Here is an 18,807-nt window from a genome sequence, read left to right as displayed (position 1 = left end):
CAGGATGATGTTGGCCTCATCAAATGAGTTAGGGAGGAGTCCCTCTTTTTCTATTGATTGGAATAGTTTAAGAAGGAATGGTACCAGCTCCTCCTTGTACCTCTGGTAGAATTCAGCTGTGAATCCATCTGGTCCTGGACTTTTTTTGTTTGGTAGGCTATTAATTATTGCCTCAATTTCAGAGCCTGCTATTGGTCTATTCAGGGATTCAGCTTCTTCCTGGTTTAGTCTTGGAAGAGTATAAGTGTCCAGGAAATTATCCATTTCTTCTAGATTTTCTAGTTTATTTGCATAGAGGTGTTTATAGTATTCTCTGATGGTAGTTTGTATTTCTGTGGGGTCGGTGGTGATATCCCCTATATCATTTTTTATTGCATCTATTTGATTCTTCTCTATTTTCTTCTTTATTAGTCTTGCTAGCAGTCTATCAATTTTGTTGATCTTTTCAAAAAACCAACTCCTGGATTCATTGATTTTTTGGAGGGTTTTTTGTGTCTCTATCTCCTTCAGTTCTGCTCTGATCTTAGTTATTTCTTGCCTTCTGCTAGCTTTCGAATGTGTTTGCTCTTGCTTCTCTAGTTCTTTTAATTGTGATGTTAGAGTGTCAATTTTAGATCTTTCCTGCTTTCTCTTGTGGGCATTTAGTGCTATAAATTTCCCTCTACACACTGCTTTAAATGTGTCCCAGAGATTCTGGTATGTTGTATCTTTGTTCTCATTGGTTTCAAAGAACATCTTTATTTCTGCCTTCATTTCGTTGTGTACCCAGTAGTCATTCAGGAGCAGGTTATTCAGTTTCCATGTAGTTGAGCGGTCTTGCTTGAGTTTCTTAGTCCTGAGTTCTAGTTTGATTGCACTGTGGTCTGAGAGACTGTTTGTTATAATTTCTGTTCTTGTACATTTGCTGAGGAGTGCTTTACTTCCAATTATGTGGTCAATTTTGGAATAAGTGTGATGTGCTGAGAAGAATGTATATTCTGTTGATTTGGGGTGGAGAGTTCTGTAGATGTCTATTAGGTCTGCTTGCTGCAGAGATGAGTTCAATTCCTGTATATCCTTGTTAACTTTCTGTCTCGTTGATCTGTCTAATGTTGACAGTGGAGTGTTGTAGTCTCCCATTATTATTGTATGGGAGTCTAAGTCTTTTTGTAAGTCTCTAAGGACTTGCTTTATGAATCTGGGTGCTCTTGTATTGGGTGCATATATATTTAGGATAGTTAGCTCTTCCTGTTGAATTGATCCCTTTACCATTATGTAATGGCCTTCTTTGTCTCTTTTGATCTTGGATGGTTTAAAGTCTGTTTTATCAGAGACTAGTATTGCAACCCCCGCTTTTTTTTGTTCTCCATTTGTTTGGTAGATCTTCCTCCATCCCTTTATTTTGAGCCTATGTATGTCTCCGCATGTGAGATGGGTCTCCTGAATACAGCAGACTGATGGGTCTTGACTCTTTATCCAGTTGGCCAGTCTGTTTCTTTTAATTGGAGCATTTAGTCCATTTACATTTAAGGTTAATATTATTATGTGTGAACTTGATCCTGCCATTATTATATTAACCTGTTATTTTGCTCGTTAGTTGATGCAGTTTCTTCCTAGCCTTGATGGTCTTTACATTTTGGCATGTTTTTGCAATGGCTCGTACCGGTTGTTCCTTTCCATGTTTAGTGCTTCCTTCAGGGTCTCTTGTAAGGCAGGCCTGGTGGTGACAAAATCTCTAAGCATTTGCTTATCTGTAAAGGATTTTATTTCTCCTTCACTTATGAAACTTTGGCTAGATATGAAATTCTGGCTTTAAAATTCTTTCCTTTAAGGATGTTGAATATTGGCCCCCACTCTCTTCTGGCTTGTAGAGTTTCTGCTGAGAGATCTGCTGTTAGTCTGATGGGCTTCCCTTTGTGGGTAACCCGACCTTTCTGGCTGCCCTTAAGATTTTTTCCATCATTTCAACTTTGGTGAATCTGGCAATTATGTATTTTGGAGTTGCTTTTCTCGAGTAGTATCTTTGTGGTATTCTCTGTATTTCCTGGATTTGAATGTTGGCCTGCCCTACTAGGTTGGGGAAGTTCTCCTGGATGATATCCTGAAGAGTGTTTTCCAACTTGGTTCTATTTTCCCCCTCACTTTCAGGCACCCCAATCAGATGTTGATTTGGTCTTTTTACATAATCCCATACTTCTTGCAGGCTTTGTTCATTTCTTTTTCTTCTTTTTTCTTTAGGTTTCTCTTCTCGCTTCATTTCATTCATTTGATCCTCAATCACTGATACTCTTTCTTCCAGTTGATCGAGTCGGTTACTGAAGCTTGTGCATTTGTCACTTATTTCTCGTGTCATGGTTTTCATCTCTGTGCATTCATTTATGGCCTTCTCTGCATTAATTATTCTGGTTATCAATTCTTCCACTCTTTTTTCAAGATTTTTAGTTTCTTTGCGCTGGGTACGTAATTCCTCCTTTAGCCCTGAGAAGTTTGATGGACCGAAGCCGCCTTCTCTCATCTCGTCAAAGTCATTCTCCGTCCAGCTTTGATCCGTTGCTGGTGATGAGCTGCATTCCTTTGGAGGGGGAGATGCGCTCTTATTTTTTGAATTTCCAGCTTTTCTGCCCTGCTTTTTCCCCATCTTTGTGGTTTTATCTGCCTCTGGTCTTTGATGATGGTGATGTACTGATGGGGTTTTGGTGTGGGTGTCCTTCCTGTTTGTTAGTTTTCCTTCTAACAGTCAGGATCCTCAGCTGTAGGTCTGTTGGAGATGGCTTGAGGTCCACTCCAGACCCTGTTTGCCTGGGTGTCAGCAGCAGAGGCTGCAGAAGATAGAATATTGCTGAACAGCGAGTGTACCTGTCTGATTCTTGCTTTGGAATCTTCCTCTCAGGGGTGTACTCCACCGTGTGAGGTGTGGGGTGTTGGTCTGCCCCTAGTGGAGGATGTCTCCCAGTTAGGCTACTCAGGGGTCAGGGACCCACTTGAGCAGGCAGTGTCCGTTCTCAGATCTCAACCTCCGTGTTGGGAGATCCACCGCTGTCTTCAAAGCTGTCAGAGTTGCTTGCATTTGCAGAGGTTTCTGCTGCTTTGTTTTTGTTGTTGTTGTTTAGCTGTGCCCTGTCCCCAGAGGTGGAGTCCACAGAGACTGGCAGGCCTCCTTGAGCTGCTGTGAGCTCCACCCAGTTCCATCTTCCCAGGGCTTTGTTTACCTACTTAAGCCTCAGCAATGGTGGGCGCCCCTCCCCCAGCCTTGCTGCTGCCATGCGGTTAGATCACAGACTGATGTGCTAGCAATGAGGAAGGCTCCGTGGGCGTCGGACCCTCCCGGCCAGGTATGGGATATAATCACCTGGTTGCCCATTTGCTTAAAGCGCAGTATTGGGGTGGGAGTTACCCGATTTTCCAGGTGTTGTGTCTCTGTTCCCTTGGCTAGGAAAAGGGATTCCCTTCCTCCTTGCGCTTCCCAGGTGAGGTGATGCCTCGCCCTGCTTCAGCTCTCGCTGGTCAGGCTGCAATAGCTGACCAGCACCGATTGTCCGGCACTCCCCAGTGAGATGAACCCAGTACCTCAGTTGATAATGCAGAAATCACCTGTCTTCTGTGTCGCTCGTGCTGGGAGCTGGAGACTGGAGCTGTTCCTATTCGGCCATCTGGCTCCGCCTCCCATACACTGTTTTGTTTACTGTAGCAGCCTTGTAGTATCATTTGAAGTTGGATAATGTGATGACTTTGTTCTTTTTGCTTAGGATTGCCTTGGCAATTTGGGCACTTTTCTGGGGTTCCATATGAATTTTAAAATAGTTTTTTCTAGTTCTGTGAAGAATGTCATTGGTAGTTTGACAGGAATAGCATTGACTTTGTAAATTGCTTTGGGCAATATGGCCATTTTAACAATATTGTTTCTTCACATCCATGAGCATGGAATGTTTTTCCATTTGTGTTGTCTCTGATTTCCTTGAGCAGTAATTCTCATTGTAAGGGATCATTCACTTTCCTGGTTAGCCATATTCCTAGGTATTTCATTTTTTGTGTGTGCCAGTTGTGAATGGCATTGCCTTCCTGGTGTATAAAAATGCTAGTGATTCCTGTACATTGAAACTTTGTCCTGAAACTTTGCTGGAGTTGTTTATCAGCAGAAGGTACTTTTGGGCCAGGACCATGATGTTTTCTAAATGCAGGATCATCACGTCATCAGCAAACAGGGATGGTTTGACTTCCTCTCTGTTATATTTGGATGCCCTTTCTTTCTTTCTTTTGTCCGACTGCTCTGGCCAGGAATCCCAGTACTATGTTGAATAGGAGTAGTGAGAGGGCATCCTTGTCATGTGCTGGTTGTCAAGGGGAATGCTTCCAGCTTTTGCCTATTCAGTATGATGTTGGCTATGAGTATGTCATAGATGACTCATTATTTTGAGGTATATTCCTTCAATGCCTAGTTTATTGAGAGTGTTTTTTTAATACTTTATGTTCTAGGGTACATGTACACAATGTGCAAGTTTGTTACATATGTTTACATGTGCCATGTTGGTGTGCTACACCCATTAACTCATCATTTACATTAGGTATATCTCCTAATGCTATCCCTCCCCCTCCCCCCCACCCCACAACAGGCCCCAGTGTGTGATGTTCCCCTTCCTGTGTCCAAGTGTTCTCATTGTTCAGTTCCCACCTATGAGTGAGAACATACGGTGTTTGGTTTTCTGTTCTTGCAATAGTTTGCTGAGAATGATGGTTTCCAGCTGCATCCATGTCCCTACAAAGGACACAAACTCATCCTTTTTTATGGCTGCATAGTATTCCATGGTGTATATGTGCCACATTTTCTTAATCCAGTCTGTCACTGATGGACATTTGGGTTGATTCCAAGTCTTTGCTATTGTGAATAGTGCCGCAATAAACATATGTGTGCATGTGTCTTTATAGCAGCATGATTTATAATCCTTTGACTATATACCCAGTAATGGGATGGCTGTGTCATACGGTATTTCTAGTTCTAGATCCTTGAGGAATCTAGGAAAAAGGCCCTCTAGCCTTTTTTCCACCACTGTTTTCCACAGTGGTTGAACTAGTTTACTATCCCACCAACAGTGTAAAAGTGTTCCTATTTCTCCACATCCTCTCCAGCACCTGTTGTTTCCTGACTTTTTAATGATTGCCATTCTAACTGGTGTGAGATGGTATCTCATTGTGGTTTTGATTTGCATTTCTCTGATGGCCAGTGATGATGAGCATTTTTTCATGTGTCTGTTGGCTGTATGCATGTCTTCTTTTGAGAACTGTCTGTTCATATCCTTTGCCCACTTTTTGATGGGGTTTTTTTCTTGTAAATTTGTTGGAGTTCTTTGTAGGTAGGTTCTGGATATTAGCCCTTTGTCAGATGAGTAGATTGCAAAAATTTTCTCCCATTCTGTAGGTTGCCTGTTCACTCTGATGGTAGTTTCTTTTGCTGTGCAGAAGCTCTTTAGTTTAATTAGATCCCATTTGTCAATTTTGGCTTTTGTTGCCATTGCTTTTGGTGTTTTACACATGAAGTCCTTGCCCATGCCTATGTCCTGAATGGTATTGCCTAGGATTTCTTCTAGGGTTTTTATGGTTTTAGGTCTAATATTTAAGTCTCTAATCCATCTTGAATTAATTTTTGTGTAAGGTGTAAGGAAGGGATCCAGTTTCAGCTTTCTACTTATGGCTAGCCAGTTTTCCCAGCACCATTTATTAAATAGGGAATCCTTTCCCCATTGCTTATTTTTGTCAAGTTTGTCAAAGATCAGATGGTTGTAGATGTGTGGTATTATTTCTGAGGGCTTTGTTCTGTTCCATTGGTCTATATCTCTGTTTTGATACCAGTACCATGCTGTTTTGGTTACTGTAGCCTTGTAGTATAGTTTGAAGTCAGGTAGCATGATGCCTCTAGCTTTGTTCTTTTGACTTAGGACTGTCTTGACAACGAGGGCTCTTTTTTGGTTCCATATGAACTTTAAAGTAGTTTTTTCCAATTCTGTGAAGTAAGTCATTGTAGCCTAATGAGGATGTCATTGAATCTATAAATTACCTTGGGTAGTATGGCCATTTTCACGATACTGATTCTTCCTATCCATGAGCATGGAATGTTCTTCCATTTGTTTGTGTCCTCTTTTATTTCGCTGAGCAGTGGTTTGTAGTTCTACTTGAAGAGGTCTGTCACATCCCTTGTAAGTTGTATTCCTAGGTATTTTATTCTCTTTGAAGCAATTGTGAATGGGAGTTCACTCATGATTTGGCTCTGTTTGTCTCTTATTGGTGTGTAAGAATGCTTGTGATTTTTGTACATTAATTTTGTATCCTCAGACTTTGCTGAAGTTTCTTATCAGCTTAAGGAGATTTTGGGCTGAGACAATGGGGTTTTCTAAATATACAATCATGTCATCTGCAAACAGGGACAATTTGACTTCCTCTTGTCCTAATTGAATACCCTTTCGTTCTTTCTCTTGCCTGATTGCCCTGGCCAGAACTTCCAACACTATATTGGATAGGAGTGGTGAGACCGGGAGTTTTTAACATGAAGGGACGTTGGACTTTATCAGAAGCCTTTTCTGCACGTATTGAGATGATCATGTGGTTTTTGTCTTTAGTTCTGTTTATGTGATGAGTCACATTTATTGATTTGCATATGTTGAACCAACCTGGCTTCCGCGGGATAAAGCCTGCTTGACTGTGGTGGATTGGCTTTTCAGTGTGCTGCTGGATTTGGTTTGCAAGTATTTTGTTGAGGATTTTTGCATCAGCGTTCATCAAGGATATTTATTTTTTTGTTTTCTTTGCCAGGTTTGGTATCAGCATGATGCTGGCTTCATGGAATGAGTTGGGGAAGAGTTCTTTCTCCTCAGTTTTTTGAAATAGTTTCAGTAGGAATGGTACCAGCTCTTTGTAGTATTCTACAGCTGTAGGAGTCTGTGAATCCATCTGCTCCTGGGCATTTTTTGGTTGGTAGGCTACTTATTATTGTAGAGCTCATTATTGGTCTGTTCAGGGAATCAGTTTCTTCCTGGTTCAGTCTTGGGAGGGGATATGTGTTCAGGAATTTATCTGTCTCTTACAGGTTTTCTAGTTTCACTCACTTCAATTAAAATTTAGCAATTCTTTCTTTTATGAATGTAGGCAGCAAAACTAGTATCTATGACTTTATTAGAGAAATTACAGATGTTTGTATCATATTGTAGTTACATATCAGAATAGTTATTCTCATCACTACTTTGAAATTGTGGTAGTCATTCATTGCATTGCTGAATCCGCATTATTTAATGTGTTACTTTAACACATTATATGTAACACTTGTTACTATATCATAGCTTTGTTTTTCTTGTAATAGTATAACTATTTCTGAATAACTAATTTTGTGATTTGATTTATTCATGTATTTCTGAAAGCATTTTGAAAAGGGATCTGTCTTCAGACTGCTTAAAGGGGTTGAGGGTCCAAAAATTATTTTAAAACCCTTGACTTAGACAAAGAAGGTGCACATGGTTGCGTGATACAATCTTTGAAGACTCAAATTTATTCATTAATTAGATTATTTAAATATTTGCTGAATTTAAGTTATAATTGTTTGGCAAAGAAGTTTTATTTGTTTGAAAACATTTAAGCAACTGAACATGCATTTTCAGGTAGTTACTCGTGTTATAACAAGCACTTCTCTGTAGTTTTAGTTTTTTAATAATTTAATGAGGGACTGATTCTCAAGTTAGGTTCTCCTGCTATGTACATTGCATATATTAATATGGAAGTAAAGTGTATCAGTTAAGATCACTTAAGATTGGCCCTCTAGCCTTTTTTTTTGATGAAGAAAGTACAGTCTTTTAATAGATTATTCAAAGTCTGTTGTCTTTAGCATACTTAATGTATTCACGTAATACAGTACTTTCACATCAATGAACAGTAACAAAACACTACTGCTGTTTATTTACATACACTTTCATAACTATTGGCTATGTTGTCACAAACTGATTTTATGCTGACTACTTAGACTAAGATAATGTTATCTGTTTACATATTTTACTTTAAAAGTTAAACTGGAATATGATTATCTAGATATTCTAACCAGTCTCCCAAACTGAAAACTTTTTTTAAATGATGGATAAATCTTCTTAGGTAAGAACTGATAAGGCCAAAATCCAAATAATGGCAAGAAGCCAGAAAAGTAAGCAAAGCATAAAGCTTCTGTTGAGCTGAGAGCATTGGTCCAAACTGGCAAACCTGAGCTTTGGTTTTACTCCTCTGATAGAGTTGAATCTCCAAACAGCTGCTTTCTCAATTTGGTGAACCAGAAGTAAATCTGTTCCTTCATCCAAAGCAGACAGACCCCAAACAGGTTGAAACCATAGTATATCCCAAGCACAAATTCATAGTTCAAAAAACCTTGTATTTATTTAGTTGAAAGTGGTCCTAAACTGGTGGTGCTCCAGGTAGCTTGATACAGCAAAGACATTTCTACTCAAAAGAATTTTCATAAATAATTTTTCAAGAAATGTAAATTGCTTATAGTAAAAATCATTACTAAGCATGTATGAAAACACGGTATGACCTAAAGTCAGCAGAGGCAGCAAGGACATAAAGGCTTTGTATATTAGAATTATGAATTACAATTTATAAAACAAGCTATTTTATGGTTCTGGGTCTTAGGTTTAAGTCTTTAATCCATCTTATTTTTGTATAAGGTATAAGGAAGGTGTTCAGTTTCAGTTTTTTGCATATGGCTAGCCAGTTTTCCCAACACCATTTATTAAATAGGAAATCCTTTCCCCATTGCTTGTTTTTGTCAGGTTTGTCAAAGATCAGATGGTTGTAGATGTGTTATTTGTGAGGCCTCTGTTCTGTTCCATTGGTCTGTATATCTGTTTTGGTACCAGTACCGTGCTGCTTTGGTTACTGTAGCCTTGTAGTGTAGTTTGAAGTCAGGTAGCGTGATGCCTCCAGCTTTGTTCTTTTTTCTTAGGATTGTCTTGGCTATACGGGCTCTTTTTTGGTTCCGTATGAAATTTAAGGTAGTTTTTTCTAATTCTGTGAAGGAAGTCAATGGTAACTTGATGGGGATAGTATTGAATCTATAAATTTGGACAGTATGGCCATTTTCATGATACTGATTCTTCCTATCCATGAGGATAGAATGTTTTTCCATTTGTTTGTGTCCTCTCTTATTTCCTTGAGCAGTGGTTTGTAGTTCTCCTTAAAGAGGTCCTTCACATCCCTTGTAAGTTGTATTCCTAGGTATTTTATTTTCTTTGTAGCAATTGTGAATAGGAGTTCACTTATGATTTGGCTCTCTGTCTCTTATTGGTATGTAAGAATTCTTGTGATATTTGCACATTGATTTTGTATCCTGAGACTTTGCTGAAGTTGCTTATCAGCTTAAGGAGATTTTGGGCTGAGACGATGGGTTTTTTTTCTAAATATACAGCCATGTCATCTGCAAACAGGGACAATTTGACTTCCTCTTTTCCTAATTGAATACCCTTTATTTCTTTCTCTTGCCTGATTGCCCCGGCCAGAACTTCCAATACTGTGTTGAATAGGAGTTGTGAGAGGGGGCATCCTTGTCTTGTGCCAGTTTTCAAAGGGAATTTTTCCAGTTTTTGCCCATTCAGTATGATACTGGCTGTCGGTTTGTCATAAATCGCTCTTATGATTTTGAGATATGTTCCATCAATACCTAGTTTATTGAGAGTTTTTAGCATGAAGGGGTGTTGAATTTTATCGAAGGCCTTTTCTGCATCTGTTGAAATAATCATGTGGTTTTTGTCATTGGTTCTGTTAATGTGATGGATTACATTTATTGATTTGTGTATTTTGAGCCAGCCTTGCATCCCAGGGATGAAGCTATTTTAGAGAAAAGAATTGCTTGAAAATTTCTATGGGGAATAGAAACTTTTAAGACTAGCCATTTGGAAAGCCAAAATTATTTAACATAAACTCAGTATATGGAATGAATTGAAGGGGAATTACCAAACTAGGAAACATTATCATCCAGATAACATTATTATCTTGTCTTGCCTCACACAGACAAGAAAATGTAAAATACAAAAAATAAAATGGTTAAAGACAGAAGATAAAAATGAAGTATAACTTACATCTTTATTGGAGTTGCAGAAGGAGAGGAGGGAATAGGAAAGCCAAACCTCACTTAAAAGAAATTCTAAAGCTATCTTTCAGGCAGAAAAAAAAGTGATCCCAAAGGGAAAGTCTAAGGTGAAAAACAGGATGAAGAACAAAAAAATAAAGTAAATATGTTGCTAAATCTAAACAGATATACACCAGTAATAATAATATAATTAAAATACACAAAATGTCTAATTTGTATGGGTAACAGAATTTTAAGTGTTCTCAAGGTTTTGTATGGTCTGGGTGTGAAGACAAAGGCAATGAATATTTCCAAGTTAGCAAAATCAAAAATATGGAATTACTGAGATTTAAAAAGGAAAAATCTAAAACCAGTTCTCAACTTTAGCTATATAATACATTCACTTAGGAAGCTTTTGAAAATCATAATGCCCAGACTCCATTGTACCCCAATTAAATCAGAATCTCTGGGTGTTAAAACTTCCAGTGTGATTCCAAAGAAAGTATAGAATGTGAGAAAAGAAACATAGAATAGGTAAAGCAGATAGAAAGTACAAAAGTAATATAATATAGATCAAAATATTCCAATTAAAACATAGATTGTCAGACTCTGCATATAAAAATCCAATTTATGCTCTTATGAGAGATACCCAAAACATGAGGCTTTAGAGTATCAGTGCTAGAGATAAAGGAGACATTTTTCATGATAAAAGATGTGATTTAGTAGGAAAATATAACATTTTTAAAATTTGTACTTAATAGTATTGCATGCATATATGAAACAAATATTGAATAATGAAATTTATTAACCCTTTATATATATAATGAAAATTGACAGACAAATCTACAGTTGTTTTGGGGAGATTTTTGATGGTTGTTTGATCCAGGATTCATCAAAGATTACATATAGCATCTAGTTAAATATCTCTTGGACTGCATTAATACAGAAAACTCCCTATGATTAATGTTTCTGGTAAGCATGCTACATAGGTGATATTGGGCTCTCAGGGCATCTCAGGGGCAAATGTCAATTTGTCCCATTTTCAGTGATGTTTGATCTTTTGACTAAGGTGATGTCTACTAGATTCCTCCGTTGTAAAAGTACCTTTAATCTGTAATTTGTGGAGTGAATTATACATGAATACCAAGTGAAGTTTCTGTTTTCACCAGTAGCTTTAGCATCCGTTAATGGTCTTGCCTAAATCAAGTTGTTTTTATTACAGTGGTTGCGAAATGGTGATTAATTTCTATCGTGCTTAAATATATTGGTTGGCATTCTTTTGTAAAAACATCTTTCCCTTCTCCCCCTTTCTTATTTAAGTACCTGTAGACTCAGATTTTAAATCATTGTGTTAAAGTTCATTCTTATGATGGTGAAATCATCCCAAATTAGGCCAATGGAAATGCCTTTAAAGTAGTTTCTTTTACCTTTTCCTAGTGTTTGAGCAGTGCTTTACTTTTTTGTACAATAAGATCATCCAGGCTTACCATATACTTTCTCTGCTTCAACCCTGGCATAAGCTATTCCTCTAAGTAGTACAGGTTCCTTTTAGTGAGAGAATGGTATTTAGAAACCAAATTCTGAGTATTAGATATTCTCTTCATTACTGTGGTGTCACTGCTTGGACATCCTTTCTTATGAAACCTCTAATTCTAATCCATCACTGGAGGGTTTTTTCCATCCATTCCCTCATTCTGAATTTGTATCTCCCAGCAACTTAGTTTATTTGCCATTTGCTCAGCTAATCAAGACACACAAAATAATTTCAAAATGACTATATCAGCACCACCACAACAACAAACATAAAAATTTTTCATGATAAAACTTCAGGGTATTTTTGCAGCCCTTTTTTTTTTTTTTTTTTTGTCCTTAGAATATTACCCATCAAGATTATTATCTTCAGAATAGTATGTTCAAGTGGTATTGAATTACTGGTTTTCCTTCTGGGTTATTTGACATTTAACTAGATTCATTAGTTTATCTTCTTATTGCATTGTATTTTTCTCTAGTCTACTGATTTTATTTTTTGAATATGTAAAACATTAACAACTTTCAAAAGTCAAAACTACAATGAAAGGTATACTCAGACATCCCATCTCATACTTAAAGCATCTACTTTGTTCCAAATATTCTGAGGTTTTATTAGTTTCTGGTTTATCCTTTCTAGGTGTCTTTTTGCAAAAATAAACATATATATGAAAATAACAAAATACCTCTAAATCAATTTGCAGAGATCATTCTGGTTTTTTTTTTTTCTTAATGGTGGAAGATTGAGGAAACATTTTAAGACTATCAAATATTTGAACAACATGGTTAGCAAACTTGCCCACTTATAGACATAAATGTAAAATCCTGAAAATACATATACACAGTCAGTTCTCATTTGTAAATTCCCTGTGAATTACCTAACTTACTAAAACTTACTTACTTGTAACCCTACAATCAATATTTGTGATAAAAAATTTGACTCATTCTACACACAAACTTCCCAGCTGAGGTCCAACAAGGTGAGCTATGCCTTGTTTCTGCTCTCTTACACAAATACCCTTTTTCACAGCCTATTTGGTGTTACATTTTTTGTTTGTGCTTTTTGTTGATGACTTTGCTTTTAAAACAACCCCCACATACGGTGTTGAAGTCTAGTGTTCCTAAGCACAAGAATGCTGTATAGTGCCTTACAAAGAAAATACATGTGTTATGTAAGCTTCCTTCAGGCATGAATTACAGTGCTGTTGGCCACGAGTTCAGTGTTAATGCATCAACAATATGTATTAAATATAGTGCTTTTAAACAGAAACACATAAATTCAAGGTCTGTGTTGATGAAAATGTGATTGATGAAAATGTGACCAGAGACCTAATCCTGTAGTTTCCGTAAGAGCCATTGTTCAGCATTTAGTAATTCAACATTCATGGTCACTTTATAGAACCAAATGACTACAAGTAGTCAGAATTGACTATATATACACACAGACATATAAAACATATCCTTCAGATTATGAAAAGAATTATATATAGAAACCAAATTAAGGCCTTCCAAAGAATGCAAGATTGATTTGACACTGTACAATTAATGAATTTTTTTCTACCACATAGTCATAGCTGCACAAATATATAGAATGCATTTGATAAAATTGCACATGGATTTGTGTCAAAAAAAGAAAAACCACCCTAGCTAAGCATAAAAATGACTTCAAGAAGTCCTGGCCGGAGCAATCAGGCAAGAGAAATAAAAGGAACAGATACGAGCAGAGGATGTCCAACTGTCTCTGTTTGCAGATGACATGATTCTATATCTAGAAAACCCCCTAGTCTCTGCTAAAAGCTCCTAGATCTGATGATCAACTTCAGCAAAGTTTCAGTATACAAAATAAATGTACAAAAATCAGTAGCATTCACATACATCAACAACATTCAAGTTGAGAGCCAAATCAAGAATGCAATCCCATCCACAATTGCCACAAAAAGAATAAAATACCTAGGAATACAGCTAATCAGGGAGGTGAAAAATCTCTGCAACAAGAATTGCAAAACAATACTCAAATCAGAGATTACACAAACAAATGGAAAACATTTCATGCTCATGGATAGGAAGAATCATTATTGTTGAAATGGCCATACTGTCAAAGCAATTTACAGATCCAATGCTATTTTCATCAAAATACCAATGAACATTCTTCACATAATTAAAAAAAAACTATTTTAAAATTCATGTGGAACCAGAAAAGAGCCCAGATCACCAAGGCAATTCTAAGCAAAAATAACAAAGCTGGAGGCATCACATGTTACCCAACTTCAAATGATACTACAAGGCTACAGTAAGCAAAACAGCATGGTACTGGTACCAAAACACACACAGACCAATGGACAGAATAGATAACCCAGAAATAAAACCTACAACCATCTGATCTTCGATAAAGTTGACAAAAGCAATGGGGACAGGACTCGCTATTCAATAAATGGTGCTGGGGTAACTAACCATATACAGAAGATTGAAACTGGACCTTTCTTATACCATACACAAAAATAAACTCAAGATCAGTTAAAAATACTTAAATATACAACTAGAAAAACTTTGGACGATAACCTAGGAAATACCATTCTGGACATAAAACCTGGGAAAGATTATGACAAAGATGCCAAAATAATTGCAACAAAAACATTGACAAGTGGGACCTACTTAAACTAAAGAGCTTCTGCACAGCAACAGAAACTATCAACAGAACAAACAGACAGTCTACAGAATGGGAGAAAATATAACTATGCATCTGACAAAGGTCCAATATCCAGCATCTGTAAAGAATTTAAACAAATTTACAGGCAGAAAACAACCCCATTAAAAAGTGGGCAAAGTACATGAGCAGACACTTCTCAGAAAAAGACAAACGTGTCCAACAAGCATATGAAAAAATGCTCAACATCACTAAACGTTAGAGAAATGCAAATCAAAACCACAATGAGACACCATCTCACAGGCATCAGAATGGCTATTACTAAAAAGTCAGAAAATAACAGCTGCTGGCAAGGTTGTTGAGAAAGGGCAATGCTAATACACTGCTGGTGGGAATATAAATGAGTTCAGCCATTGTGGAAAGCAGTGTAGCAATTCCTCAAAGAACTTAAAATTACCACTAGACTCAACAATCCCATTATTGGGTATATACCCAAGGAACTATAAATCATTCTACAATAAAGACACATACACACACATGTTCATCACAGCACAGTTCACAATAGCAAAGACATAGAATCAACCTAAGTGCCCCACAACAGTAGACTGGATAAAGAAAACGTGGTACATGTACACCATAGAATACCATGCAGCCATAAAACAAGAATGGAATCATGTCCTTTGTAGCAACATGGATGGAGCTGGAGGTTCATTATCCTAAGCAAACTAATTCAGGAACAGAAAACCACATACCTCACATTCTCACTTATTACTGGGAGCTAAGTGATGAGAACACGTGGACCCAAAGAGGGAAACAACATACACTGGGGATTACTTAAGGGTGGAGACAGAGAAGGGAAGAGGATAAAAAACCTACCTATTGGGAACTCTCTTTATTACCTGGGTGACAAAATAATCAGTACACCAAACTCCTTGTACACCAAACTCCTGAGACACGTAATTTACCTATGTAACCTGTACATGTACCCCTGGACCTAAAATAAAAGTTTATAAAAAAGGAACTTCAGCTTTATCAAGGGTAGTATATAAAACCTATACCAGTTATTATATTTCATGGTGAAACATTGGAATGTTCCTTCTGATCTAGGATTAATAGTGTCCATCCACTTGCCCACTTCTATCTACCAACATATTGGAAGTCCTGGGCAGAGTGGTAAGGGGGAAAAAAATGGATGGGTAGGTGGGTGAAACACAAATGTCATTTTTCACAGTTTAGGAACTTACGTACCTAGAGTACACAAAATAATATACAGATAAGCAATCGAGATAAATTTAGTAAAGCTGCTGGATCTAAAAAAGATATGCATAGTAGCCACCCCTCCTTCACAGAGAATACATGCCAGCACCTCCCATGGAGGCCTAAAACCACAGATATTACTGAATCCTATATATATACTATGTTTTTATATATACATACCCATGATAAAGTTTAATTTATAAGTTAGGCACAATAATAACAATAAAATAGAACAATTATAACAAAATACTATAAAAATTATGTGAGTATGGTATCTCAAAGTATCTTACTATATTTCACTTACCCTTATGATGTGAGATGATAAAATGCCTGTACAATGAGATGAAGTTAGGTGAATGACATAGGCATTGTGACATAGCATTAGGCTGCTGTTGACCTTCTGACCATATATCAGGAGGAGGAGGATCATCTGCTTTCAGTAATCCTAAATCATTAAGCCATGCCTATGTCCATTGTTAGATATCAGGATCATAAGATATCCTGTTAATGGCTAATGTAAAAAGTGTGGATACTTTGGACAAATGGATGTGATTCATGTCCTGGGTCTGACGGTGTGAGATTTTACCATGCTACTCAGAATGTCACGCAATTTAAATCTTATGAATTGGCTTATTTCTGGAATTTTCTGTTGAACATTTTCAGACCATGGTTAACTATGGGTAACTGAAACCACAAAAGGTGAAACAGCAGATAAGGGGGGACTATTGTATCCAAGTCAATTGCATCTGTGTAACCAACAATAAAAAATGAAATTTAAAAGAAAAACAAAACAGTAAAGTGTTCCATGGGAAAAGAGATAATAAAAGCATCAAAAACTAGGAAATACCAAGGAATATAACTCCAACAAAAGATGTGAGGAAACTTTTTAGATAAAATGATCAAAACTATTGACAGTTTTTTTAAGTAAATGGATAACTATTCATGTTCTTGGATTTGAAGATTGAATATTGTAAAGATGTTAATTCTCCTTAAGTGATCTTTAGACTTAATGCCATACTAATAAAAGTCTTAAGTATATACTATACAGCAGTAAAAGTGAATTATAGAAGCACAAACAACTCAAAAACATAACATCAAATGAAAGCAGCAAATCACAAAACGTAGTTTAAACTAAACTGTAGACATAGGTACTTAAGTCTCTAGTACTCAGTCATAGGTACTTAAGATTATAAAAGGAAATCAAGGGAATAAATAAGGATAAGTGACTAAAATAAGGATAGTGACTACCTAAAATAAGGATAGTGACTACCATTTTGGAAGGGTGTGGGGGATGTCATCAGGGAGGATCATGTTTCCAGGGTGTAGGCATTATGTCTTGACCTGAGTGGTAATTACGTGGTTACTCACTGAGTGACTATTCTTTAAACTGTGTATACTTTATGCAAATAAAAAAATAAGGAGCTAAGCCAAATAATTTGAAATAGACTAAGTATATTACTGAGAATTGATCAGTTATTAAGCTCATCCATGATATGATTAAGTTATTGGTGATTGTTCCATAATGTTGAAGTAACTTGAATGGTTTAGGTTACTTCATTGAGATAGAAAATTCAATTTATAAGAAGTATATATTTTTTAAGACTCTCAGAAATGTTTTGCTACTCAGTTTACTAGAATTTATACTACAGAATTTAGCATATAGCAAATTCTGCTTTTACTATACTTGGGAAAACCATTAGTGGAAGAAATACAAATTTTTTATATAACATGGTAATAGTGAGCAATGATACCTACCACTTTTTAAGCACTTACCATGCACTAGGCATAGGGTCAAGTATGAAATGTATTATCTTATTAATTCTGGAAAAAAGTCTAAGGGTGAGTACCACTATTATCCCCGTATTACATGTTAAGGGTCAGAGTCAGGTTATGATCTTAGCCTTTCTGATTCGAGAACTCCTTAACCATAGCCCAATAAGGATTAGAATGACTATCTAGTAGTGTTTATAGTATTACATATTGTTACAGATTCTCATTTGGTTTTTACTGTCTCTCACTCTTGAGGGTAGAGTTTTCCAAGAGACTACATAGCATGTGATATTGCAACAGCCTGAATGCAAAGGCAGATATTAGAATTCATTCATTTTCAATTAAGCCAGACATTAGAGACTTGAAAAAATATATTTTTTTAAAATGGGGGGTGGGCGGGGGGCCAGGCACAGTGGCTCATGCCTCTAATCCCAGTACTTTGGGAAGCTGAGGCTGGAGGATCACTTGAGCTCAGGAGTTCAAGACCAGCCTGGGCAGCATAGCAAGACCTTGTCTCAATTTTTAAAAAATTAAATAAGTAAATATATATAAAACAAGGCTGTACTTTTTTACTGTCCTTTTTAAGTCTAATAAATGAATATGTTTTAAGGCTTGTTCATCTTAACTTCAAATATGATCATTATTAATAGATATAACTCACAGAAATGAAAGTTCATTGGGGGCCTCAGTAATTTTTAAATGTGTAAAAGGGTCCTGAGACCAACAAGTTAAAAAACTGATAATCTATGTGATTTATTAAATTATCATGTTTGATTTTGTTCTTATAAAATATGTGTTTTTAGGTTGCTACAAGCCTCAGGAAAAATCAGATTACTTGATGTTGGCAGCTGCTTTAACCCATTTCTGAAGTTTGAAGAATTTCTAACTGTTGGCATAGACATTGTACCTGCTGTAGAGGTATGCATAGTTTTGTTTCAGAGTTCAATATTTTACGTGTATATTTACAAAAGAAAAGCACTGTCTTTGCATCCCTAAAATAGCAAACATATTTCATGTGTACCCATTAAGAAGAGATTTCTATTCTAAATACATTTTGTGAAAAATTGAGCATTTAACCAAATTTTGTCTTTATTTTCTTTATCATCTAAATAGCCATAATCTAGAACTATGTTAGAGTAAAAGCTTAGCAATTAAGAAATTTCACCTGGGCATGGTGGATCACGCCTGTAATCCCAACACTTTAGGAGGTCAAGATGGGCGGATTACCTGAGGTCAGGAGTTTGAGACCAGCCTGGCCAACATGGCAAAACCTAAAAAATAAAAAAATTAACTGGGCATGGTGGCGGGCACCTGTAATCACAGCTACTCAGGAGGCGGAGGCAGGAGAATCGCTTGAACCTGGGAGGCAGAGGTGGCAGTGAGCCTAGATCGCGTCACTGCACTCCAACCTGGGCAACACAGTGAGACTCCATCTAATAATAAAAAGAAACTTCAGTAGATTACAGAATTCCACATAGCTGTAGTGTTTGGGTTTTGCATTTTGTTGTATTTGGTTTATTATTTTCTTTTAATGCATCTC

The 18,807-nt window shown here is 36.8% G+C and overlaps 1 protein-coding gene across 1 annotated transcript in view; it reads left to right on the top strand.

The window, feature by feature from the left end:
• Window positions 1–18,807, top strand: part of SAMTOR (S-adenosylmethionine sensor upstream of mTORC1) — a 124,768-nt gene that overhangs the window by 96,061 nt on the left and 9,900 nt on the right. Inside the window, exon 4 of the mRNA XM_007982630.3 lies at window positions 18,071–18,185. Coding sequence (XP_007980821.1) covers window positions 18,071–18,185 — 115 coding nt within the window. The remainder of the gene's footprint in view (window positions 1–18,070; window positions 18,186–18,807) is intronic.

This window comes from Chlorocebus sabaeus, chromosome 21, assembly GCF_047675955.1.
Source record: "Chlorocebus sabaeus isolate Y175 chromosome 21, mChlSab1.0.hap1, whole genome shotgun sequence".
Taxonomy (NCBI): Eukaryota; Metazoa; Chordata; class Mammalia; order Primates; family Cercopithecidae; genus Chlorocebus; species Chlorocebus sabaeus.
This window is presented reverse-complemented; position numbering and strand designations above follow the sequence as displayed.